This window comes from Sceloporus occidentalis, unplaced genomic scaffold (assembly GCF_023333645.1).
Source record: "Sceloporus occidentalis isolate IW3139 unplaced genomic scaffold, rSceOcc1.0.p SCAF_79, whole genome shotgun sequence".
NCBI classification, from domain to species: domain Eukaryota; kingdom Metazoa; phylum Chordata; class Lepidosauria; order Squamata; family Phrynosomatidae; genus Sceloporus; species Sceloporus occidentalis.
In genome coordinates this window covers 241,549-269,524 of record NW_028317059.1, presented here as the reverse complement: position 1 = coordinate 269,524, position 27,976 = coordinate 241,549, and the positions used below count along the sequence as shown (strand labels likewise).

Below are 27,976 nucleotides of genomic sequence, written 5' to 3'. Positions count from 1 at the left end.
ACTCCTATCATGCCAAGTCAGCCAGTACATGCTGAAACCTGGCTAGCTGCCCCCCTTGTGTATTGATGCTGCCAGCAGTATGGGGTCTGCACATCACTTACAGCCATCCTGTACCAGCGTGTATTGGCTGACTTGGCATGATAGGAGTGTGATTGCTAACAGCAATCACAGCGAGCACAGTCCCATCATGCCTAGGTACCAGCATTTTGGTCCAGCATATCATGCTGCAGCACCCGATCTGCCGCAGAGTATGTGGCACTTGCCCAACGTGCCGGATGGCTAGTACTAGTTAATGTCACGTTCTTCCGTCTCACATCTCTGACTAGTAACTCTTATATCCTCAGACGTGAAGATATTGGGCGTTGGGGACTCTGACAAGCTGGCTATTCTCAGAGGATGTCCCGGCTTCCCTGGATCTCCTGGTCAAAAGGGAGAAGCCGGTTTGTCGGGAGAGCGAGGTGAGTGCGGAGCACAGCCGTATTTTCACTGCATTATTGTAGAATTCCCACTAAATTACCCATAATTTAATTACTAACGAAGGCATACAGGAAAGTAGCGATGATATAAATATATTTTAAATTGCTATTTTTTTTTATTTTAGGGCTTAAAGGATCTGTATGTTAACCTGGCAAAGTTGGACCCCCAGGGCCAAAAGGTTTGTTCGCCGCTTATGTACATTTCAAAAAATTGTGTTTTATCGGCAGATGTACATTTTAGGGAGATGCTGGGAAAACGAGCTGGAATTGATTCATTTGAAAGATATTTAACCCCTTAATGATAAAGCCCGTACATGTACAGGCTCAAAATGCATTGTTTTCAATGGATTTAGGGACCGCCCATTGTCCCTAAGGGGTTAAAAGCTAGCCGTGTATTCACTAGATGGAGCCTGGGAGAGAGTTTCTCTGACCTCGCTATGCATCAGGAAGGGCAACGCCAGCGATCATCTCCTGCGGGAAAGGATCAGCTGGCCCTGTGTAATGTATAAGTTATCTTAGTGTTTTAACTATGCATTAAGTATGGTCCTTATGGGTTTTCGGACCCAGATGGGCTATTTCTGTATTATGGCGCAGAAAGTATTATGGCGCGTTTCGTCACATTATTTCTGCCGCATACCGGGGGCTCCAAATTTTTAGTTACAAACAGAAATAAATACAATTCTGATTGTCCAATCGGGACAACAGCATCAACATGGTAAATTTCTTCAAACAAAGGCAAAAAAACGCCTACGCTTTTTATGCACGCTTCGTACAAATCTGTTTCAGAAGGGGTAACGTCCTCAGCGGGATCTCCTTGGTTATGGACTCCTGATTCTGGAATGGAGCGGTTCAGCCGTTACATTCATCTATATTCGTTATAAATGGGAAACCTCTTCTGCTTTAATAATCTCTGGTGCTTTTCTTTGCCAACAGGAGACAAAAGAGATTCTGGAACATCTGAGCCATTGTATGGTAAGTAGGTTAGAAACCAATAAATAAATATGCCGGATTCAGCCGGCACAGACTTTGCCCCTCGCGCTGCGCTCCTCGTCTGAATGGCCCCCGGGTGCACTCCTTGGCTCGGCTCTGTGGCCACGTGAGAGCTGTGATGGAGATCTGCGCTGCAATGGAGTTTCAGCTCCCTGGGTTGGTCAGGGGAGATCAGAGGTGATCAGGGGATCTCCTCAACCAGTCCTTGATCCCCACTGCCCACCAAACTGGGGCATCTACCCTGAACATTGGCTTTAAATCGGCATCGTCCCGCAGAAAAGGGACTCTTTTCACCAGTGGTAAAACATTTTTTGGTAGAGATCATGTTAGGGAATAGATTGTAAGCTTACAAGAGCAGGACCCCTTCTCCTTCCGTACCAGAAAAACTAAAGCGGCAGATGTAGCAAGGTTTCAGTTTCTCGTCCAAGGTACGGAGGAAGCGAATGTCTCATTGATAAAAGAAAGGTCAGGGCTGTTGGAAAGTAATTCTGGAGTGATTCTAGATAAATGTGCTTAAGGCTGCGTAGACATATGATTTTTTTTTTAATAATGTTTTTGTCATTGACACAATTCTTGGGCATACCCACGCATTAATTGTGCCACTATTACCCCACCGACCCTATTGTTCTCTCTACCCACTACTCTCCATACTCCACCTTTCCTGCCATTTACTTAGCTTCTTGTTTTTCCTGAATATTTCTTCTCTTCATCCTCTTCTCCCTTAAATAATAATAATAATTATACTAATTTTATAATACCTTTGTGTGGCTGAAGTCCCACCCCCTCCTATACAGGCCCCACCCACTCAATGTTCTGTCCACCCCACCCTAGAGGTACCTGGTCTAGTCCTGTTTATAAATTGCACCAAATTTTTCATTTATTATACAAAAGCACACAGAATGACGATTATTACAGCTACGGGTAAATTTAACTGCCCCTCGTCATCTTGTTTTCATTGAAGTTTATTGGAAATCCTTATTCTGTACATTCCATCACAAGAATTTTAGTATTTCCCAGTAAGCCAGGGATATGGAGCGATAATGCACGTAGACAGATGGAGGTATTTGCAGTCTGTTTAATGCCCCCCCCCATGTTCTCTCCCTCAGAACGCAGTGCGACACAACCTCAGCCTCCATAAATGTTTTGTGAGAGTGGAGAACATAAGGGGCGCCGTGTGGATGGTCGACGAGTTGGAATTCCAGAGGAAGAGAGGAGCGAGAAGTTCCCGCTGAGCAACAACGTGGCTGCCCCTCTTTAAAACTTCAGCACAGGGTCTCCTTGTGTTCAAACCTCCCCCCCATATATAACCAATAATTCTCCCACCTGGCAGTAAAGTCTCGCTGGCCTTGTATCCATGTCTACACCTCAATACAGAGCTAATTGAGCGCTTGGAATGTGAATCTCCGAGTCTTTCTTTCCGCTGTCCGACATGTGCTCAGGATTTACAGCCGTTATAAAAACGTAGAAAACGTTTGCCGTTACACATGACAAAATGTGGTTTTCTGGGGAAAAGCACACATCTACCAAGCAAATCCAGTAAAACATCCAGATTTACTGTAAGCAAGCGGTCACAGAGTGGACCTGTAGAAGTCTGCCCGCAGCGGCCGGGTTCCCACGGAGTTGGGACAGAGCTAGTGCTTACGTGAATAAGAGAAGAATTCAACACTTTTAAAACTAATTAGTGTTAGAAACATCACTTTTAGTAACACTGAATGTCCCATCCCAAAAATAATATAATAAAATAATCAGGTAAACCGTTGTTCTGTTCTGAATTTTTGCCTCAAATGTCACATATTTATATATAGGTGTGTGTGTGGGGGGTTATCTTATTTTCTGTGATCCTATTTAGGATTATAGCCAATGTTTCCAAAACATGCTTTGGAACATAGAATTGGGATTATTGAAATTCTGAGATTTCATTAAAGATGAGAAAAGTAATTACTAATTAGAAATGATGTTGCTAAAAGGATAACAAATTAATATATATATATATACTGTATATATTGATTATATATATTAGTCACCCCTAAACTGCTAAAAACCACCATAGTTCTATTTTTACCAAAAGTAAAAGAATCTAGAATATTTTGAAATAGTATAGATTATTCCAGGGAAGCCAACAGCAAACGTGGAGAGCCATCCTCACTAGACTTGATTGTGATTTCATGCTGAATTCTACCGTTTCGTCCGAATAATGAACGAACAAATGCAACATTGGACGGGAGAAACTAAAGACGAATGTGGCTGCGTCAGGGAAGGGTGGCACTTTAATTGTGGCTGGGGTATCATGAGACTGTGGTCTTGGTAAATGTGAAAGGATCATAAGCCGGCCGAGCCTGTCCTGGAGCAGCTATTTGCAACGAAGCACTGAATTTGCCCATAAAAATTACCCCTGACCTTTTCCGCTGATGTTAATGACTTTTGGAGATCTCGTCGTCTCTGATAAAATAATGTCTCCATTGGGGACGGTGACAGGTGCAGCCGCAGCCATCGCTTTAAGTTTTTAGAACGATGAAGAAAATGAATTTCCGGGGTACAATTAACTCTGTTCTGCAGAGCTGCTTCTCGTCTCGTTTTGTCGTTAACCGACTTTTTTCAGCAATTGTCCCCAGACTTTTTAATTAAATAAAATTCCTGCTCTGCTGAGTTCTTCTAGGAAGACTCAGAGGTAGACGTGCTGGGAAAAGGTAACATATTAAACAAAAGAAATATGCGAGCTTTTACGCCCATGCAGCCTCGGGGGTAACGGTGCGTTAATCCTCTGACAGTCCTGCTACTAAACAGTCCTGGAGGAATTGTTTAATAGCTACTATATCATGATGGAGTAGATGTTCCAAGGTCCATTCTAGCCACCAAATGGTGTAGGTGGCCTTCAGAATCCTCTTAATGCACAAGTAGACCGTTTGACACTGGTGATGATGACATCATTTTGTTATTATTTATTAACGGGCATGCACAATGTTTTTGGTATCTGATCAGACTCTTCTCAGTCCTCCATAGTATTGGTGGGCCGGTTGGGGAGATCGGTGATCTCCCTTTTTAACCGGCTAGCATAAGCTTGGTGCAACAGGAGCCTCAGTCGTCGCCCAAGAGGCTACATTGTGTCCGTTAAAGAAGAAATGTGCCTAAGGCTTCCTGGGCGACGAATTCAGTTAATTTATCCCATATTGTAAACACACAAAAAAGGCAAAAGATTGGCAACCGTGAGATCTAACTATTGTTGAAATACAAAATGATGGTTCTAGGTTTTAGTAAATGAAATATATAATGGATCAGTCAACTTCAGCCAACAACCAAGACAATATATATCTACGTATATATATATATATATATATATATATATATATATACTGTAAATGAACCAACTAAATACAGTGCAATTAATGCGTTATCCTAACATTTCATGAGACGGATAATAAAAGGACGTTGCCCAAGTCTCGTCTTTCCCCATCAGGTGCCAACTTGATTGAGATGCTGCACTGTAGGTTGTAATCAATGAAGTGGATCGCTGGGATTAATTAAGTGCTTCCGCGCTGTGGATTTGCTCAGATCAGGTCACTAAATCCAATGGCCTGTACTTTACTAAATGAAATGTTAGATTTTATAGTGGTATTTTGCTAGCGCTAACCAGTGTCGGTGTAAAAACAGGGAAGACAGTACAGTTTCATGAAATTCTTTTGTTCTGTGTAATCAGGAATGTTTCGGGTAACTCTGGACCGGCTCGCTGTTCCTGCTTTGCTACTAAATGCTGCATTTTCACAAAACACAAAGAGTTAAATACAGTTACCAATAGGAAACAGAATTAAGAATAACCTGTGTATAAAAGAATTATTTCAATGGGACATCTCATTTTTTTTCATGAGTGTAGAAATGAGACAGTAGCTATGTGGGTTTTATAGGTTTTATAAAGGGGGGTAGGGAGGGAGTGGGTGGGTAGATCGTGAGAAGGGGGGGTAGGGAGGGAGAGGGTAGATCGTGAGAAGGGGGGGTAGGGATGGAGAGGGTAGATCGTGAGAAGGGGGGGTAGGGAGGGAGAGGGTAGATCGTGAGAAGGGGGGGTAGGGAGGGAGAGGGTAGATCGAGAGAAGGGGGGCTATGGAGGGAGAGGGTAGCTCGTGAGAAGGGGGGTAGGGAGGGAGAGGGTAGATCGTGAGAAGGGGGGTAGGGAGGGAGAGGGTAGATCATGAGAAGGGGGGGTTAGGGAGGGAGAGGGGAGATCGTGAGAAGGGGTGTAGAGAGGGAGAGGGTAGATTGTGAGAAGGGAAGTAGGGAGGGAGAGGGGAGATAGTGAGAAAGGGATAGATGGGTTGGGGGTGGGGGGGGCCTTAATAGATTCTCGCACCGGGGCCCTGAGGTTTCAAGTTACGCCCCTGATTTGGAGAGTAAATCTTATTCTTTAACCTCGAAAACAAGGAGGAATTTTATTAGTTCACAAGCATGCTAATTAAAACTCTTTGTAAAGCAACTTTTTTTCTTTGCATTGCATCAGAGAAGAGGAAGTCAAGATAGCGGAGGTAGCAGTGGTGGTAGAGGAAGCAGAGGAAGAAGATAGACAGAAGTAAGCCAAGTTTAAGGACTGAAAATAGAGCATTAGTAAAAGTACAAGAATAAAGGAAAGGAAAGAGGGCAATAGAGGTTGTTGGCTAATACTGAAGGTAAATACGTAAATAAGGTAGGAGAAATTAGACTGAAACACGCCCATTTAAAGGGCAAATGGGCAGGGAGCGGGGTGCATCAAGACCCCGCTCCCGAGACCCGGAGGAACCGGTAGGTACTTCAACTGGAGATCTCCAGGTCAAACACAGAGAGTTCCCAGGTATGCCTATTTGATATATATATAAAAAAAAAAAAGATTTTCTGCGCATAATCTCCTGCACAAAGATGGACTTCAGGTTGACCTCTTGCCATTATAACCATTAATATTAAGTCTTTTGTTTCTATTGCAGAATCTTCTGCTGCCACAAGTAAAGAAGAAAAACACTTGTATTATCTCTGCTTGTTAAATATTTTATTTTAATTGTATGAACGAGTATACCAATAATAAAGTTTAATCTAATTTTTCATGCAGTATTGAACTTCTCTTTTTGCTTAACAATTTGTTACGTGTAACCTGGTCCAGGATCTTATGCAGCAAGGGACTTGTATTAAACGGCTACCAGGATTCTGTTGCCCAGGCATGGGGTTTTTCATGTCATCTTAAGGTAATCGTCCACCACACTCATGGGGCAACAGAAGAGGTCTAAATGAAAGGCAACCTTGAATATAATTTCTGTAATATTTTGAACCAAAATGTAGTCTTACATAGAAATATGGTAACATGTAAACCGCTTCTTAAAGGCAGAAAAAAGTCCAGTGCAATTATAAAATATAGTATTTTTATTATATACACTTCTTCACAAACCTATTTACAAACAAAAAAACACAGGTGTTTGATATAGTTAATACCGTATTTGCTCGATTATAAGACGACCCCCCAAATCTGAATATTAATTTAAGAAAAAAAAGAAAAAGCCTGAATATAAGACGACCCTATAGGAAAAAAAGTTTTACCGGTAAATGTTAATTCATGTAAACTATTTTTTTTAATAAAAGCTATGATTACGAAAAATATTTTGGTTTTATTTCCTTCTATTTTCCAACCTGCCCTCCAGTTATGCACATCTGCCCCAGAAATGCCTTATACCCCCTATATGCCACTGTGCCCCATGATATGCCTTTTAACCCTCTAAATGCCACTGTGCCCCCTGATATGCCTTTTGACCCCCTATGTGCCACTCTGCCTCCAGAAATGCCTTATACCCCTATATGCCACTCTGGTATTTAGAGGGTTAAAAGGCATATTATCGGAAAGAGTGGCATATAGGGAGGTTTAAGGCATTTCAGGAGGCAGAGTGGCGTATAGAGGGTTAAAAAGGCATTTCTGGAGGCAGAGTGGCATTGAGGGGGTTAAAAGGCATTTCACAGAGCACTCTGCCTCCAGAAATGCCTTATGCCCCCCCGTTTAACACTCCCCCTCCCTCCTCCAAACTTACCGGTACTTAAGTCCTCTGTCATGTAGCCGGGGCAGCGTGTAGATGTCTATGCGATTCGCGTAAACAACTTCCGCTGCAGCCGGAAGGAAGTGTGGCTAGCAGCGGGGGTTGTCTGCGTCCATCGTGCAGACCTTCCCCGACTGTCAGAGAGAATTTGCCGCACCGGTGCGGGGAACATCTACACGCTGCCCCAGCTGCACACCGGCAGGGCCGGACTGGGACTGAAAAGCAGCCCTGGAAAAATTTGGAGACCAGCCCCATATAGTTTATCTCACGGTGAAGCTCTTATACCCACACGCACCCCTTATACACACCCGAGTCACAGTATGTGCCATTCTTTTTATCTCATTATTTGTATTAAAATGCCAGAAAGCAAAAGTGTTAAAAGGCCCTAATAAATGAAATACATTATACATAATGGGATCAAAACATTTACTACTGCGAACATTTTTAGATGAAAGAGTTCCATTTTATTCAGTGGAACTAAACACTGATCACATTATTCTTCACGGTATTCTGGTAAGAAACTTTTATTTCTTTATTAATTCATGTAGACTATGTTTTTCCATATTTAATAAAAGCTATGATTGAGACATGTTTGGTTTTTATTTCCTTTCATTTGACAACCTACCCCCGAGTTATGCACCTCTGCCCCCAGGCTTGCCACTCTGCCCCCCTGATATGCCTTCTAACCCCCTATATGCCACTCTGCCTCCAGAAATGCCTTATACCCCCTATATGCCACTCTGCCATATAGGGGGTTAAAAGGCATATCATGGGACATAGTGGCATATAGTGGGTATAAGGCATTCCTGGAGGCAGAGTGGCATGAAGGGGGTTAAAAGGCATATCATGGGGCACTCTGCCTCCAGAAAAGCCATATGCCCCCCTATATGCCACTCTGCCTCCCTGATATGCTTTATACCCTCCTATATGCCACTCTGCCCCATAATATGCGTTTTAATCCCCTATATGCCACTCTGCCTCCAGAAATGCCTTTTACTCCCTATGTCACTCTGCCTCCAGAAATGCCTTATACCCCCCATATGCCACTCTCCCTCCCTGATATGCCTCAACCCTCCTATATGCCCCTCTGCCCCGTGATATGCCTTTTAACCCCCTTTTTGCCACTCCACCTCCAGATATGCCTTTTGACCCCCTATATGTCACTCTGCATCCAGAAATGCCTTATACCCCTATATGCCACTCTGTCCCATGATATGCTTTCTAACCCCCTATATGCCACTCTACCATATAGGGGGTTAAAAGGCATATCATGGGACAGAGTGGTATATAGGGGGGTATAAGGCATTTCTGGAGGCAGAGTGGCATAAAGGGGGTTAAAAGGCATATCATGGGGCACTCTGCCTCCAGAAAAGCCTTATACCCCCCTATATGCCACTCTGCCTCCCTGATATGCCTCAACCCTCCTATATGCCACTCTGTCCCATGATATGCCTTCTAACCCCCTATATGCCACTCTGCCATATAGGAGGTTAAAAGGCATATCATGGGACATTTTTGTTTACTTTATATGGCAAGCCGATCCAGCTTGCCATATTAAATAAAAAATAATATATGCCACTCTGTCCCATGATATGCCTTCTAACCCCCTATATGCCACTCTGCCATATAGGGGGTTAAAAGGCATTTCTGGAGGCAGAGTGGCATGAAGGGGGTTAAAAGGCATATCATGGGGCACTCTGCCTCCAGAAAAGCCTTATGCCCCCTATATGCCACTCTGCCTCCTCGATATGCTTTATACCCTCCTATATGCTCCTCTGCCCCATGATATACCTTTTAACCCCCTTTATGCCACTCTGCCTCCAGATATGCCTTTTGACCCCCTATATGTCACTCTGCATCCAGAAATGCCTTATACCCCTATATGCAACTCTGGCATATAGGGGGTTAAAAGGCATATCATGGGACAGAGTGGCATATAGGGGGGGTATAAGGCATTTCTGGAGGCAGAGTGGCATATAGGGGGACACACTTACATACACACACATGCCGATTTTTTTTGTTTTTAACAAATACAAAAAACATTATACAGTACAAAAAATACATTATTTTACTCACCTTCTACTTCTCTTGACTTCCTGGTAGCTGCACACTGTTCTCCTCTATGCTGACAGGATGCCACTGACCTGACATCCGGTGCTGCAGCAGTCTGAGTGCGAGGGGGCGGAGCTTCCACCTCACGCTGCTCCCATCACTATGCAGCCATCAGACTGCTGGGAATGTAATCTAAACAGCCGGTGCGTGCTGATGCCGCCGGCCGGAGCTACCTTAACACTTTTTTTTTATTTATATGGTAAGCTGGATCGGCTTGCCATATAAAGTAAAAAAAAAGTATTGAAGCAGAGGCGGCCGGCGGCATCAGCACGCATCGGCCGTTCAGATTACATTCCCAGCAATCTGATGGCCGTATAGTGATGGGAGCAGCGTGAGGGGTGAAAGGTCAGTGCGAGGGGGCGGAGCTTTCACCCCTCACGCTGCTCCCATCACTAGACGGCCATCGCACACGGCTGCTGGGTGCCGATGCCGGCCGGCCGCATCAGCACCCAGCGGCCGCTTTGATTAGATTTCGGGCAGCCTGGGGGGCAATTGCCCCCCCTGCCCAGCCCACCCCTGGCACCGAGGGAGGCGTTCAATGCCATTTGCAGCCGCTCAGCAGCTGTCTTCATGGTTAGTCTGCCGGCCGCCCAGCCCACGGACCTTCCGGCCCACCCGGGAAGTACCGGTAAGTGGGGCGGGGGGGGAAGACAGGAGGATCCAGGACCCCTGCAGCTGCGGGGGATCTGGATCTTAGTTGTCTCATAGTCAGACCTATTTGAGGTCTGATTATAAGACGAGGGGTATTTTTCAGAGCATTTGCTCTGAAAAAAACCTCGTCTTATAATCGAGAAAATACAGTATATACATTTGTAGGTTGGTTCTGTATATTAAACTTCATCATACGCTACTTGACAAGCAAACACAGCTTGTGAGTTTATCGACCTAATGTATACAATTGAAACATAAATGCCTCGGTTTTCTTTCAGGTTAATATTCTCCTGTATCTTATGCTTTGTGATAAGACAGAAACGGATAGACCATGGACGAAAGGTATTGTGTAAGGAAGCAATATTGATAAATACAAAGCGAAATGTCTGTGTAAAGGCAGGATGATTTGAGAGGCTTGAAGACTGTGATTACATAACAGGAGTCCTATAAAGAGACACTCTACTCGATAAAGAGTCCTCTAAAACAACAATACATGCAATATGGTGTCCCTATTCAGAGAGACATCTATTCAAAATGTTTTATCCCTAAAGGTGATATTCCACATATGGTGCTGAGTACAGGCAACACCTTGGAAGCTTCCAAGAAAAAAAGTGATGTAACGTGAAATCATGTAAGCGGAGTATAACTTTTCCATAGTAACAAATTATATCAATGAGGTTACATTCTAGGCTACATATGCAGGTTTCTTATAGAACTGACCATACTAATGAAAAGGCAGTATAAACCTCAGCAGCCATGATGTTACTTTAGATTAAGTCTAAACGAGAGGCATTACCCGTGAATAAATCTATATATATATATATGTATAATATGTGTGTGCCTGTATGAGCATTCCTGTGCACGTGTATGTGTGATCATGGATGTTAACTTGTAGGTGTGTGTGATCATGGATGTGTACTTGTGTGTGAAAGCATGGATGTGTTCTTGTGTGTGTGCGTGTATGTGAGCATAGATGTATACTTGTGTGTGCGAGCATGGATGAGTAATTGCGTACGTGGGGTGAGATGGAGTGTGTGTCAGTGAGTATGAGTAAGTGTCTGTAATTTGTGTAAGTGTGTTTACATATGTTGGAAGGGAGGGTAAGGGGAAGGCACAGACTAGTTGTTGCAGTTGGGGGGCCTGCACCAGTGCCCCGTGGTTTCTAGTTATGCCCCTGGGAAGGCCCTTTCCTATCCCAGTTTGACTGTGCCCAGTGCACAAAGCAAGGTCCATAAAAATGGGTTTAGTGTGGAAGAAGTTGACTGACCCGCACAAAGCCCTGACCTCAACCCCATCAAACACCTTTGGGATGAACTGGAATGGAGATTGTGAGTCTGTCCTTCTCGTCCAACATCAGTGCCTGACCTCACAAACGCTCTACTGGATAAATGGGCAGAAATTCCAACAGAAACTCTCCAAAATCTTGTGGAAAGCCTTCCCATAAGAGAAGAAGCTGTTATAGCTGCAAAGGAGAGTCCAACTACATATTAATGTCTATGTATTTAGAATGCGATGTCATAAAAATCCCTGTTGGTGTAATGGTCATGTGTCCCAATACTTTTGTCCATATAGTGTATATCCAAGAATGTAATGTAAGTATCACCAAGATGTTATTATTCAATTGTTTTCCATATAGCAAGGCTTTTATAAAGAGGGTATGAAAAACAACCAGTACTAGAATCTTACAAAGGGTATGATAAAGATTTTTATCACTATCCCTGGAAGCTTTAGTCTGATTTACTGATACATTTAATGCCATTACAGAGTTTTTGATTTGCGTTCCTGGGTAACTGGAGTAATGCACTGTAGACACAAATGTGTCAAAATGCGTTATTTTAAACTACCTATGAAGCAGATTTTTTTATTTTTTTTGACATACAGTATGTTTGCAACTTTTAGTACATTTGCTTAGTTTAGAGCTACACGTTGAGTACAAGAACATCACAGTATCCACCAGGAATTTACAAGTGATTATCTGATGTTCAACTGATCCCTGCAAACATGCTTAAAAAGATACTCTCAATCCGCTTGTTTTACATAGAGAGAAGTATGAATTCAGAGTTGGTTTATCTTAACAATCAGCTAAAACTCGACTAAGCACAGTGACTTCAAATGGCCATTCCTTCTTTATCAAATAAAACTTCAGTGTTACATGTTACACACATCTTTAAGTTAGCTATATTGGCAATGAGAGTTTATTTTCTGAATAATAAATTATGTCTTGTTCTTAGCAAATACATTAATATAAACATTTATATTGAAATGGGTCACTAACGTGGACTTTGTTTTAGGTATCACACAGGCTTTTAGTTCACCTGCAAACATGAGAATTGGGGCAGAAGATTGGCCTGGATTTTGAAAACATACCAGCAACTACATGCAACCAACAAAATGGTAGAAAGCTATGCGAGTCTGGGTCCAAGATTCCAACATGGATCACATGTTGGATAGTATGTGAATAGTGTAGAACTTAAGGGGACATTTTACTAAAAATAGTAATATGCTACTTGTACTTATTGCCCTATAACTTGCAAAAATACAAAAACATTGGCTATTTCTAAACTCAGGGCAAATTTTAAAATCTATTTAGCAGGTATTTTCATTAGTTCTTGTAGTAAAAAGCATTTTCAATTTTTACTATATATATATTTTTAATACATTATATGATATGATCAAAATAATGGACTCTTATATTTTCTTGTCCTGAACCCCCCCAATATATAATGTGAGTGGTTACAGTACATGAGAAAAACGAAAATCATAGCTAAGCAGCCATTGTCGTGAAGGTTACTTTAATATGCCTTCATCAAAACTAAAATGCAATAGAGCACTTATATGACCTAGAAGTTGTAGCCCTGTTGCTGCAGCTTCCCTCCTCGTCTGTGGTCACTGTTTGCCACTGATTCACTCAAATCAATGGGAATGCTTATCGTGCTTGTGCATGGGGGTCTGAATAGACCCTCTCCTGCAGTGTTCACCGATCCAGTGCTAGAGCTGACTTGTTGTAAGTATATCACATGTAGGGAGATGTGTTCAGCTCAGGGCTGGGGCAAGGGTTTTAGCCACCTTAGGCAAAACCTCATTTTGTTGCCGCCTCGTGGGCAGACTCATGTGAGCCCATCGTACACATGAACCGCCACCCCCTCCTGCGTTGATGGCGCCTATGTTTCCAGTCCTTCTCCGTTACAAAATGGAAGAGCTGGAGCTTGGAGTATTTATAAATATAAATAAGAAGACAGACGCCTCTTTGATCCTCCCCTTTCTCATTATCTCTCCCATTTGTTTATCTCTTGCTTTTCTCCCTATCTCTCCTTCTCTTTCTCTCCGTTTTCACATCTCCCATCTATATACATCTCTTCCTCTTTCTCCACTTCCTCTTTCTGTATACCTCACCCTTTGTCCACATCTCTCTCCCCCTTTCAGTTTATCTCTCCTGCTCTCTCTTCTCCCCTTTATCTCTCTTCCTCTTTAACAACTGGATCCTTTCTATGTGACTTGTATTAGTTTTCTATGTACCCCCTTCTGTAAATGTGTTCTAGCTCCCTTTAAGAAGTAGACCTAGGCCTGGACTGGTCATCTGGCATACGAGGCAAATTCCCGGAGGGCCACTGGTTTACAAAGCCACACACTCACCATTCTGTGCAATAGGAAGTTTTTATGGGTGTTTTTTTTTGATCCAGTTAATTTGGGGAGATATAGTCAGTAAAAGCTGGAGTCTGTGACCTTAGCAAAGGCAAGATGGCCAAAATCATGACTAAAGCCCCAAATTTCCTTTTAGCATCACTTTAACAATACAAATCCCTGATTTGTGACACTTGAAATAATCTCACCAATAGAATGAGATTAGGATACCCCCGGGGCATACATTTCTCTGACACTTTACACTTACACACAGGAAGAACACATGCATTGCAGGGGAGTTGTTATGTATTGACCAATCATACAAAAATAACTCCAGAGCTGAACAGTGCAGCCAATGGCAGCTAAGATTTTATTTGTACCCAGGAAGAGAACCTCGTATGTGCGCTGCGCTTGTCATCGTTCAGCCCGTGCTGCGAAGAAGGGGAGAGATGCGATGTGTCAGGCGGTAGGAAGGCTGGCACGTATATGGCAGGAAGCGACTTTTCTGCCCACTTTGGAAATAGTTGTGTTGATATGTGGAAATCTATAACCCTATACTGGGCGGTCTGGACTCCTCTTGCAGGTAACGCTTGAGGGCAGAAGGGTATTTACATACAATTTTAGCAAGCTTTATTGCCTATATATATATCCGCACAACATACATGTATATCACACAGCAAAGAGTTCTAATGCTGTCCCTAAGCCGTGCAATAAGCTTAATGTAGTCATTTTACTCATGGAGTTGGATTATGACATCAGATTTGCGATTCAGTTTATGAATATCACTTGTTTAAATGGTTCTTTGTCCTTCGCACAGGCGTTGGGGTGGCTGTGACTCCTCTTACAAAGAGTACGCAGAAGTACTCAAGTGTCAACATGAATCGGAACACACATGACAACATCTCCACAACTGACTTCAAAGGCCCGGTGCATGTAACTTATGTTACAGAGAAGGAGAAACCACGCTCGGAGATTCCCATCAGTAGGATGAAGCTATCCAGAGATGCTCTTCTCTATATTTCTCTGATAACCTGTATGAACCTTCCCGATGACATTGATTCAGAAGAAACTCTTTAAAGATGACAATGCATCAACATGATTCTAAGCTCCGTTCCTAGAGTCCTGACTTGGTATGGCCACTTTCACGTTACCATGAAACCACCAAACTGTTTAAGGACACTGGGACGGCGTGCACTGTATATATGTCTAGAGGAACTCAAATTATCCGGTACCTAGTTACCACTTACCACGTCTTACCATGTCGAAAACATAGTAAACATAATGAATTATATCATTAATTAGAGAGAAAAAAAAAACAATTGAAAAAAGTGAAATAAGTGCATTGATATTCAATAAATGAATAAGAAAGAGTTGAATTAAGAGTTCACACTAGAAAACTTGTTCAAGGCTCCACAATATAATAATATCTCCATTTGTCGGGCTTTTGTATTGGACCCACTTGCCAGATAAAATTGAAGATCTGTAACCAATGTGATGAAAACCAGGAATACATCGCTCATAACGGGATTCAGATTGAATTAAAAAAAAATTCATTAAGTATATTTTGAAGAAGCCAGGTGTTGTATCTTTAAAACAATATAAACATGTTGTCAGTTCCATTGTACAGTTGTGTCTATGTTAAGTATCCATCGTGTATTTAAAATATTTGTATGATTTCTATTGAAAGGTGTATGTTTGGACATCAGAGGTCTCTCCTACAGAAGAAATGGTGACGAAAAGACCTCTGAGGTCTAGAAAGCTTATGTGCTTATAGCATGGACCAGGTTAAAAAAGTATAAAGATCAGTGGGTGCAGGGTTATGTAGCAAGAAGGAAAAATAGGAAACTAGAAATGTATGTACCTTTGGTATCCAGGTAGATAATTCCGATACCAGCCCGGAGTTGTTTAATTTTTTTTTATATATATATGACACCCCAGCCTAAAAAGCTTCCATCCACCAATTGGTGTACCCAAAACAAAAGTGCTCTGTGAAGACATGTAGAGTATGTTCTCTCCTCCATACACAATGAAAGTTTGGTGCTGGTACATGTCAGAGGTAAGGGTGATGCACAGTTCCCAAAACCACAGTGCATTATCAATAACAATAAAACGTGGTGGGGTATACCTTTCTGATCAAAGTCAACATCCCTACCTAGTGTTAGGCAAGACCACAACATGGTATACAAAAGTTGTGATCTACCTGACCCAAGTTTCTGTGTTTAATACATAGGTACTTTAAGATAAATTTGGAACTGGAAAGAATTACACTTTTCTACAGTTCCAGCTAAAGATTTTGAGAAACATCCTCTGATCCAAAGACAAAAATGGCATTTTCCTTGTACAATCCCCCCACCAAACGCACAAAAAGTCTGCTATAAAAAAAGGTATTAGGACAGACTCCTTAGGTACCACTGCCCTTCCTGTCCCTCTCTACCAGGTCTCTGTATCATACAAAAATAGGGAATTGGAAATGTTCAATAATATATATATATATCGTTCTGCTTTTGCTTTAACAGTAGGATTGCAATGACATCCTGGAGTGTTTTGATTCTGTTTTAGTTATGTTTATTTTTTATTAATACTTCTGTATTTTTGTAATACTGTATTTTCTGACACGATCACAGTATGTTGATCTCCTCTCCGTATCTGGTCTTGTTCACTGTTCATTCTAGAGTCTTTCGGAACCTGGTATGCTTACCGATTTGTTTTAGCGGACCGTTGTTTTACTGTGCAAACGTGGGAGGTGTCTCTCATTCCTCTTATGTACACACTATAACTTGTCTTTACGCATACCTTGAATAAATGGAGATTTGAATTGAGATAAAAAAAAACAAAAAAAACGTAGGATTGCTGCAACTTAGTAAAACAAGATGAAAATGTAGGGTATTTTGATGGCACATGACCTATATAAAAACTCTACGCAGCTATCAAAAAGTTTGTTCCAGACAAGTTAAAAAAAAAAAAAATAATGTAAAAAAACCTATGCATGTAGGGTATTTCCATAATCTAAAAAACACATACTGGATTTCTCTGCCATAACTCATAACCTGTGCCAAAAAATTTCTAAAAAACACAGAAGCGTTGGTGAAAAAAAATTCAACAAAGTATTTCTATAGCTAATTTCGGCAGTGATTGGTGGCCAAATGTCTGCTTGGACTGTGTCCTGAAACCACTAGTGACATATCCTAGATTGGGTGGTGTTCATGGCTTCTTTGTTTAAAATTTCCAGTTACAAACCCAACATACTAAATGTAAAAAAAAACAGTTCCAAAACAGCAATATACACCTTATAAGCCCAATTAAAATGCTCGAAATGCATATACAATCTGGACACCTGAATTGTTGTTGGGGGTATGTTCTGTCAATTTAACTGATTTAGTGAGGGTTTAGATATATATGAAAAATATGGGGTTTTAGTATTTTGTATAACATTACTCATTCTAAATGTTTAACTATGATGTGTGTGAAGATGTAAGTGACGTCTAAACATGAGACGCACTGATGCAAATTTGTAACCTTTTAAATTCATACATTGTCCTTTTTGTACACCTGTGCATTGGTGTTTTTTAATAAAGCATGAAATACCTGGCAAAGGGCCCTGAGGAAGCCAGCCCTGCAGCTCTTTAGCATACACACTGGTTGGGCCGAACCATTGGTCTGGATAAACTCCATTCATTTTTGTTATTACATATGGTTACACCTACTTTTAGTCAATAGTATAAAAAACACAACAGAAACTGATGGTAATTTAATTTATTTATTATTAATTACAAAATTAATAGTCCAATTAATTAGGCCTGAAAGCAACCTCGAGACTCACGAAGAGTCACCTTTCAGCACGCAGGAGAGGAAAAACCACCTAAGGGTGGAAACCTCTGGGGAACCATGGCTTGAAAGATTGTCCTTCCCTCTGGACACTAAGAGGTTAACTGTGTATTTATACCTGTAGAAAAGAAAAGGCAAAACGTAATTGACAACACGGAAGCACAAAGCTTCGGTGGATGATTATGCCTCCACCGCAAGCTCTTTCCCTTTAATAGACTGCCTTAACATCATCAGTTCAATATAAACGGACATCGCATTAAAAATAGACATCGCATTAAACATGGACATAGCATTAAACATGGACATAGCATTAAACATGGGAGTAGCGTTAAACATGGAGATAATGATACACATGGACATAGCATTACACATAGAGATAACATTAAACATGGACATTGCATTACACAATGACATAGCATTAAGCATGGACATAGCATTAAGCATGGACATAGCATTAAGCATGGACATAGCATTTGTCATGGAGCTGTCTAGTCCGACCGACTACCTCCGCTGTCTTGTGCTCCCTTAGCCTGGGACAACACACTTTCCCCGGTTCCCCAGTCACTAGCCGAGACTCAGTGTAGGGTAAAACCAAACGAAGACTGATTTATTTCGGACACACAAGGCTGGATATATCCATCAAAACACACATTTACATAAAATAAGATATTGGGACACAAACTGCCCCCCTTAATCTGCCTCCCAGAGACAACAGGGGCAGTAACGAGATTAACAATACAATGGGGGGCGGGGGACTGATTTATACAACATTAAACTGAAACAATGGCAGTCACTCCCTGGTTGCAGATCCTGGCTGTATGCTGGAGATAATCCCCTCAGACAGTGATGAGATGATACTGCTGGGGGTAGCCACAAAAGTCTTTACAAACCCAGGGCCCATAGTCAACAGGGAGGAGGCTGGCAGTTAGGCCTCTCCAGTGGTCCCAGTGATTGAGGGTTCCGTCACAATTCTCCCCCCTCCAAATTGGACTGACACAGGAGGAAACCCCAAACGGGTTGACTCCGTAGTCAGTCAGTTCATTTGGCCCATCAATGCCCTCCCAAAATTGTTGCTCCTGTTGCTGCTGGGGAGATGGGCCGGCTGCGCCATCTTCCGGGTACCGCTGGGGAGTTATGTCTCCTGCATCCCCTCCCTGGTGCTCCTGCTGCCGTTGAGGAGGGAGGTCAGGTTCCTCCTGTCCCGGAATTAGGTTCTGCCGCTGGGGAGATGGACCGGCTGTTCCACCTCCCTGCTTCTGCTGCTGAGGCGGGTCGGCCGCTGTATCTCCCTGAATTCCTGCAGCTTTGGTGTGTGCTGGGCAGAGGCCAGCGATGCCCTGCCCTGTTGCCAGCGCTTCAGCTGGGGTTAGGGCATCTTCTGAATCCGCCACTCCGCTGTACTTCCGAAGTCCGGATCCTGAAGACTATCCCATAATAATCCTGGGCCACCAAAGTCATAGCCCTCTGGAGAACATTCTTCTCTGTATACCACTGCAGAGCCCTATAGTAATTTTCCAGCTCTACCTCCTGTTGGACCAGCTTGTCCAATTCGGATACCCATTGCTCCTGGGGTTGCTGTCCCAGGAATGACATGCGTAGTTCCCGCTGGTCTCTAATCTTTTGTTCGGAGCTTGGAAGACACTGACCCCGGCATATAACAGCCCTCTGCCATAGTGACTGTCGAACCAGTTGCCTCAGATTCTGGTATTGTTCTGTAGGCAGAGTAGTGGTGTAGCAAGAGAGGATGACCCACAGCAGCCCCTGGTAAAGCTTGTTCACAGATCTCCAGGTCTTCATTTCTGATTATATTGCCATTAGAGGTAATAACACAATCAAAGGAAAGGTTATCTGTGGTGCAATCATAGGCTGAAGAAGTTGATGAGAAGGTATGATTCAGTGCTTTCTCTTTCCATGTACCAGGGGTCACATAGCTGCCCTGTACCCAGGGCACTACTGGGGGCAGGGGGGTAGTACCAGAACTGCACTGGTTCAAAACAGGAGAAGCAGACTTGGTATGGGAAGCACTGATGGAAGGCCCCTTCCTCCTCAGAGATGGAATAGGGTCATGAATCTTTGCTATCAGTCCAGAGGAGATATTAGGGGCTATGGTAGTCTATGGTGCATCACACTTTGCTGAGGTAAGAGTGATAGGAGTTGCAATCATGGCTGAACAGAAAGCAATAGGAAGTTCATCCATATGGGAGCAACCCACACTGCCACAGACTGTAGAATCACAGAAGCTGCATTCCATCACAGAACAGTCATCAGGCTTCACCTGGACATCCACTGGAGTTTGAGAAGCATCAGGAATCACCAGGGGTGGTATATACTCCATGGGTTCACTGTCCTGGGGAATAAAGCTACTTCCCCTTTTAGGAGAGCTCTGTGCTTGTGACGTAGACTGTTCAATCAGTACAGAGGGTTTGGGAGGTTTCAGAGGACATTGGGTGATCCAGTGTCCCTTTTTGCCACAGTAAAAGCAAGCCTCATCATCACGCCTTTGTTGCAATTCGGTTGTGGTAAGGGGTTCACGTTTCCTAGAAGATTCCTTTTTCATACTGGTAACAGGCTTGTTGGATTTCTCAGGTGATCGTAACAGATGTAGGTGAATGGTCTTCATGGGGACGCAAAGCAGGGAGTCTGCTTGGAAGGACGCAAAGCAGGGAGTCCGCTTGATCAGGACACACAGCAGGGAGTCCGCCTGATCAGGACACACAGCAGGGAGTCCGCCTTATCAGGACACACAGCAGGGAGTCCGCTTGATCAGGACACACAGCAGGGAGTCCGCTTGATCAGGACACGCAGCAGGGAGTCCGCTTGATCAGGACACGCAGCAGGGAGTCCGCTTGATCAGGACACGCAGCAGGGAGTCCGCTTGATCAGGACACGCAGCAGGGAGTCCGCTTGATCAGGACACGCAGCAGGGAGTCCGCTTGATCAGGACACGCAGCAGGGAGTCCGCTTGATCAGGACACGCAGCAGGGAGTCCGCTTGATCAGGACACACAGCAGGGAGTCCGCTTGATCAGGACACAAAGCAGGGAGTCCGCTTGATCAGGACACAAAGCAGGGAGTCCGCTTGATCAGGACACAAAGCAGGGAACCAGGAACAGTACAGGTGCCGAGCCACAGCAGGAAGATCCATAGACTTCAATACAAAGGCCCTGACTGAAGTGCAGGGCAGGTTCATAAAGGCAGGGTAATCACAGGTAACAAGGCCCAGCTGGATGTATTGGCTAGGGCTCAACCCAGGTAACAAGGCACACCTGAGTTCTGAGTGCTCCAGAGGGCGGCCACTAGTGGTAGCAGATTTAAACACCACAGGTATAAAAAAAGCCATGGTTCAGGCAGCGAAAAAGTGGTTCCTGACAATAGCATTAAACATGGACATAGCATTGCACATAGAGATAACATTAAACATGGAGATAACATTAAACATTGACACTGCCTTATACATGGATAAAGCATTAAACATGGACATAGCATTTGTGACAGGGAGATGCTTAGTGTGGCATTTGGGTACAGGTGCTATCCAGATTGTAAATATGGGTCCCTGGGGTGGAGCAATTGGAGAGCAGGGTGGGCCAATGCTCCGTTTCCCCATGCTGTGGAAATTCCATGCCGAGTTTTCCAGGAGGCAAGAAATCTGCAGGATCCGGTCCGGGATTCCTATGGGGCCGGCATCAGGCACAGGTGCTGGACATGAAAAGCCCCTGGAGCTGAACACTCAGAGAGACTGTTGGGGGAAGAGGTAGTTCCCTGTGCTCCTAGGGCAAGGAGAGGCCCTGAAGAAGACAATCCCTGAGCCAAGTGAGGCAATACCTGCCTGGACGTTTTGTGTGTTGTCTGGGGGAGGTTTTCCAGAGCCTGGCGTAGCTGGGTCTGGCTGGGAGGTTGAGGTAGTGGGTGATTAGGCTGGTCAGTCTGGACCAGCATAGTTCAGTTAGAGAGGGCTCCAATTGGGAGCTAGGTTTTCTTTTGCAGGTTTCACAGATATGCAATACTTTTATCCAGCAAAAAGAAACTTCACGTCCTGATCATCAATAAGTCGTCACAAACACATCAAGGCCATCCTCCATAAGCATATGTATTTCAGCCAGCAATACACAAGGGCACATACCATGCAACAGTCAAACAGTGGTTTTTGGGGATTAAGCGGTTAAAAATAAGGCGTGGTTTTTTTTGGTTTTTTTTTTTGGTTCCTGCTTTCTGCCCACAGACCATAGCAGTGCTTTGCCCGCATCCTCCACCATATGTGACAAACCCTATAGCATGAGGGCCATACATGTCACTTTTAGGGGTCCTAAGCACAGTCCTCTAGGGCAATTAGAGCCAGGAACAGCAGCTCATTTTTTTTTTGTTGGTTCCTGCTTTCTGCCCACAGACCATAGCAGTGCTTTGCCCGCATCCTCCACCATATGTGACAAACCCTATAGCATGAGGGCCATACATGTCACTTTTAGGGGTCCTAAGCACAGTCCTCTAGGGCAATTAGAGCCAGGAACAGCAGCTCATTTTTTTTTGTTGGTTCCTGCTTTCTGCCCACAGACCATAGCAGTGCTTTGCCCGCATCCTCCACCATATGTGACAAACCCTATAGCATGAGGGCCATACATGTCACTTTTAGGGGTCCTAAGCACAGTCCTCTAGGGCAATTAGAGCCAGGAACAGCAGCTCATTTTTTTTTTTATTTTTTTTTTGTTTTTTTTTTCTCCTTATTTTAACCGCTTAAACCCCAAAAACCGCTGTTTGACTGTTGCACGGTATGTGCCCTTGTGTATTGCTGGCTGAAATACATATGCTTAGGGAGGATGGCCTTGATGTGTTTGTGACGACTTATTGATGATCCGGACGTGAAGTTTCTTTTTGCTGGATAAAAGTATTGCATATCTGTGAAACCTGCAAAAGAAAACCTAGCTCCCTATTGGAGCCCTCTCTAACTGAACTATGCTGGTCCAGACTGACCAGCCTAATCACCCACTACCTCAACCTCCCAGCCAGACCCAGCTACGCCAGGCTCTGGAAAACCTCCCCCAGACAACACACAGAACGTCCAGGCAGGTATTGCCTCACTTGGCTCAGGGACTGTCTTCTTCAGGGCCTCTCGTTGCCCTGGGAGCACAGGGAACTTCCTCTTCCCCCAACAGTCTCTCTGAGTATCAAGCTCCAGGGGTTTTTAATGTCCAGCTCCTGTGCCTGATGCCGGCCCCATTGGAATCCCGGACCGGATCCTGCAGATTTCTTGCCTCCTGGAAAACTCGGCATGGCATTTCCACAGCATGGGGAAACGGAGCATTGGCCCACCCTGCTCTCCAATTGCTCCACCCCAGGGACCCATATTTACGATCTGGATAGCACCTGTACCCAAATGCCACACTAAGCATCTCCCTGGGGTTTACACTGTCACACATTACACATAGAGATAACATTAAATATGGACATAGCATTAAACATGGACATAACACTACTCATTGAGATAGCATTAAACATGGAGATAACATGCAACACATCGGAAGGATTTTATTTTGAAATATAACTATTTCTGGTGTGAACACCAGTTTTACCGCCATTCATGCGGGACAGCCATGGGTGCCAGGCTCGTGCCGAGTTACGCCAACCTTTTCGTAGCCGAATGGGAAGCAGAACAGATATGGCACAACAATCCATTTGAAGCAGACCTGGTGCTGTGGAAGAGATATATATCGATTATGTGTTAATTATATGGAGGGGAACACTGGATAAATTACATCAATTTATAGAATACATCAACTAGAACCAATACAACCTAAAATTTACTTTCAACATACTAAAGCAAAGTGTTGAATTCTTGGATGTGGAACTATTCACAGAAGGCAATGCTCCAGAAATTATAAAAATGCTACCGATGCCAATGGTTTCATTGATTACACAAGCTGTCATTACCCAGCATGGTTAGATAACATCCCCACGGCACAGATGATGAGAATAAGGAGGAACTGTACACGGGACCAGGACTTTATTAAACACACCACAGATGTTAAAAGTAAATTTAGGGAGAAACACTATCCAATAGAGTTATTAGCGAGAAGTCAACAGAAAGTGGAACAAATGGATAGATCTCATCTACTAAAAGGAAAGCCCAAACATAATATGAACAAGAAAGATTTAAGTTTTTCATTCATTAAGGAATATAATACTAAGGCTCACCACATTAAAAAGATATTGCGGAAACACTGGCATGTCCTGAAGAGCGATGACATTTTAGGTCCCCTCTTACTGGAAAAACCTCAAATCATATACAAAAAAACACAAATAATTTGAAAAACATTTTCCTCCCAACAAAGAAAACAGAAATTAATTTTAATACCTTTCTGGGCAAGAAACCCATTGGTTTTTTCCCATGCGGTAGGTGCAAGATGTGCACCTACCTACCAAGGAAAACGAACAGTTTTATCAGTAATAGGACAGGGACTACATACGAAATTAAGAAATTCATCACCTGCACCACCAAATTTGTAATTTATTTATTACAATGTCCATGTGGTGCACAGTATGGGGGAAGAACAATCAGACCACTTAAAGGAAGAATTTAGGAACATCTTGGGAACATTAACAATTCAAGCATTAAACACGGTGTCCCGCGATACTGTAATTCATGTCCTGTTTTCTCAATTAATCAATTTTGAATCATGGGAATAGACATTGTATATGTATTATATGTATTATACATAATTCCAATATTTCGTATTTTGTATTATTGTTTGGCACTTTTCCACCCTTATTGCTCTCTTTTCCCTGGATTCATATAGACATTTATGTATAAACAAAACCCATAGTATGTTTAGTTATAGTTCATATATCCACGTTTAATGTTTTCTCATTCATGCAATCAAATCCTTAAACGTTTACATCCTATAGCGTTTATACTACCTTCATGTTAATCCGTCTTCAAATGTCATTGCTTACCATCTGCACTTCACAGCACAGCAGGACACTAGGACCCGATGCAACACCAAGAAAAGAGACAGCCCTACGGAGAAGGAGAAGCCGTTTCTATGGGGACGCGTATAAACAGAATGACGCCAGTACGCACATCCAGCCTCCAATACGTCTTCACGTATTGTGGAATGACGTAACAGCGCCACCTAGTGTACATGTGCGTACAACAAACACGTCCTCATGTTCTGGGAAACAACGTTGCACCGCCATCTAGCGTACATGGAAGAAAATACAACGAATTAACACATAAAAAGAGTGGAAGAAGCGATCAAATACTTTTTTCCTGAGGAAGCCATTAAAGCCGAAACGCGTTGAGGAAAGACTTTTTATTTCACTTAATGGTTTGAATTTTACAGATTTATATTTTATATATCTTAAAGTACTTTTTTAAAATTTAAATAAAAGGGATATTCCCATAATAAATCTATATTTTTAAATATAAGCAGCAGTTGTTTATTCTCTGGGGGTGGTTTTCCCGCTCCCTGGCTGGAAGAAGTTGCCGCACTGTATCACAGCGTTCGGGGGATTGGACCTGAAATTCCACGACATTTGGAGAAGGGATCCTGGACACCGTGGGCTTCCCCTACCCCCCCTCCCTGAGTGCACCTTGCACATAATTGTATGTGCATTGGATTCCGTGAGTGCAACCATTTACTACCTTTTTCACGAGCTGCTATGAGACGGGAATGAGAAACAGACACAAATCTTCAGCACTGTTGTGAGTGCAACTAACGCAATATAATTAACACCGTATCGTCTGAACGGTCTACACTATTGTTGTTTCGTTTGTTTTTCTTACATGAACGCCCCCTATTGAAATTGAACCTATACTTTACAACACCTGGAGAGAGTTGTTTTTAAGGAGGCAGCTGTGAGAAAACAAAAGGGAAGTATTTTTAGAGATTTCCTTATTTAGCACACACTATTTTTGGGACACACCGGTTCTCCTCACAATCTTTTTACTAAAGCACACACACCCAGGCACTCACACTAACACAACCAGACAATCAGAGTGTTTTAATGCCCGTTCATTGGATCCGTTTTATCGTTATTTTATTGTTTATTGGATGAATCCACGTAACGTACTTATTACCTCTGTATTCTAGATTCTTCCTGTTATACAGCAAACTCACCGTTATTATTGCTTACTTATTGGGTTTGAATCCAAATAAATGCAACTATTTGACGTATTGTGTTTTTAATTCTCGCTTTTAGCTCCGAGGAACTGTAAGGAGGTTCTGGATCAGGGAAGCGTTCTAAGCGACTGGTACGCAATATACCCGGATGGCAAACGGCCCCTGAAGGTGTTGTGTGATATGCACACCGACGGCGGAGGCTGGATCGTAAGTGCTCAGCAGGGAAGATGAAATATGTAGAAAATATCTTTACAATATATATTCCATTTACCGTTTGATCCAATGCTCTTCATTCATAAAAATCTCACAATGGTATATAATCAGTACGAAAATTTAACGTATTTAATAAATATAATATTATAATGTAATATATATTAATAAATATATTCTATTTAATATATGAAGTGTGTCAAATATCATATAGATATAAAATATATTTGTATAATAAATCGTCAATATGTGACCCCCCCAAAAACACAATTGTGATGTAAAAAAAAAAAAAAAAAAAAAAAGGAAAGTGATAAAAGCCAAGAAATAGTTATACTTATATCTATATGTCCATCCTTCTTTGAAGATAGACAATTCCCTCTAGGAATATATGTATATATAGGGGAGAAAAATGTTTTAGCACAAAAATAAAAAAAAAATAATAAATCTGGTTCTACAATGGTCATTGTCGGTGATTAAAAAAAATTTTTTTCATGACAGTTTTCAAGATACTTGGGGGAAAAAATAATTAAAGTAAAAAAATATATACCGTATTGCTTTTCCGGTTGGCATGTTAATGAATGTATTTATAAACGGGGGATGTCTGATCTCAGTGTTTTGTTTTTTTATTTTGTGCAGGTTTTCCAGAGACGGTGGGACAGCTCGGTGGATTTTTTCGGGGACTGGAATTCCTATAAGATGGGGTTTGGCAGCACTTTGAACGAGTTTTGGTTGGGAAATGATAATCTTCATATGCTGACCTCATCAGGTGATCTTTTTACATAAAATTTTAGGCCTATGATTTCTTCTGTACATCTCGTTTTTGGCACCTGAAGCGTTCTGTACATTTCCCGGTCTCTCCCGTTTAACGGATAGATGTCGGCTCAATTACCTATTCACAGACAAAATATGCTTTAATATACATCAGTTATATTTTTTTTAGTAGCTTATTTTAACACGGCTCCCGTTTCCACCTTTTTTTCAGGCACGTGGGAATTACGCATCGACCTACAGGACTTTGAAGCGAAAAAATATTTTGCCAAATACGCGTCTTTCAAAATTTTAGGAGAGTCTGAACATTACAAGTTGCTATTAGGAGCTTACACCACGGGTAACGCAGGTACGGCACGGCACTGTGTAACACCACGGGTAACGCAGGTACGGCACGGCCCTGTATAACACCACGGGTAACGCAGGTACGGCACGGCCCTGTATAACACCACGGGTAACGCAGGTACGCCACGGCCCGGTATAACACCATGGGTAACGCAGGTACAGCATGGCCCGGTATAACACCACGGGTAACGCAGGTACGCCACAGCCCGTATAACACCATGGCCCGGTATAACACCATGGGCAACGCAGGAACGCTACGGCCCGGTATAACACCATGGGTAACGCAGGCATCGCCCGGCCCAGCGCTACAGGTAACGCAGGTACGCCACGGCCAGGCATTTAAGGACATGCGCTGCCATAAAGCAGGTCGCACCTTAATTCAAACACTTGCTTTAGGTAAATATCATGATCTCCTACAATGGCGACCTTCAAGTGGGTGTCTCCATCGCTGTAGGAGAATAAATGATGCGCTGCATCTGTTTTACGGGAATCCCTCATGTATCTTGCCCAAGATCATTGATCTCCGGATGATGATATTCTTTGGTTCCAGCACCTGGTTAAATGGTTTTGTTTTACCTGCTTTAGGAAACTCCCTGGATGTTCATGCCGACATGCCCTTCTCCACCAAGGACAGAGATTCCAGTCCAGGCAAACGTGCGAATACGTATTACGGAGGCTGGTGGTATAACAGCTGCCATCACTCAAACCTGAACGGACGGTATCTGCAGGGGCAGCACAGCAGCTACACCCACGGCATCGACTGGGTACAAGCTAAAGGCTTTCATTACTCATTCAAATATTCAGAAATGAAGGCTAGGCCCGTATAA

General features: G+C 42.9%; 1 protein-coding gene across 1 annotated transcript; it reads left to right on the top strand.

Moving 5' to 3' along the window:
* The first annotated feature begins 187 nt into the window (after positions 1–187).
* LOC149285348 (ficolin-2-like) lies at positions 188–27,976 on the top strand. The gene is made up of 6 exons (XM_089495318.1): positions 188–248; positions 345–458; positions 25,906–26,033; positions 26,673–26,802; positions 27,019–27,153; positions 27,735–27,976. Exons 1-6 carry the CDS (start codon positions 188–190, stop codon positions 27,974–27,976), a joined length of 810 nt encoding a protein of 269 aa, XP_089351444.1.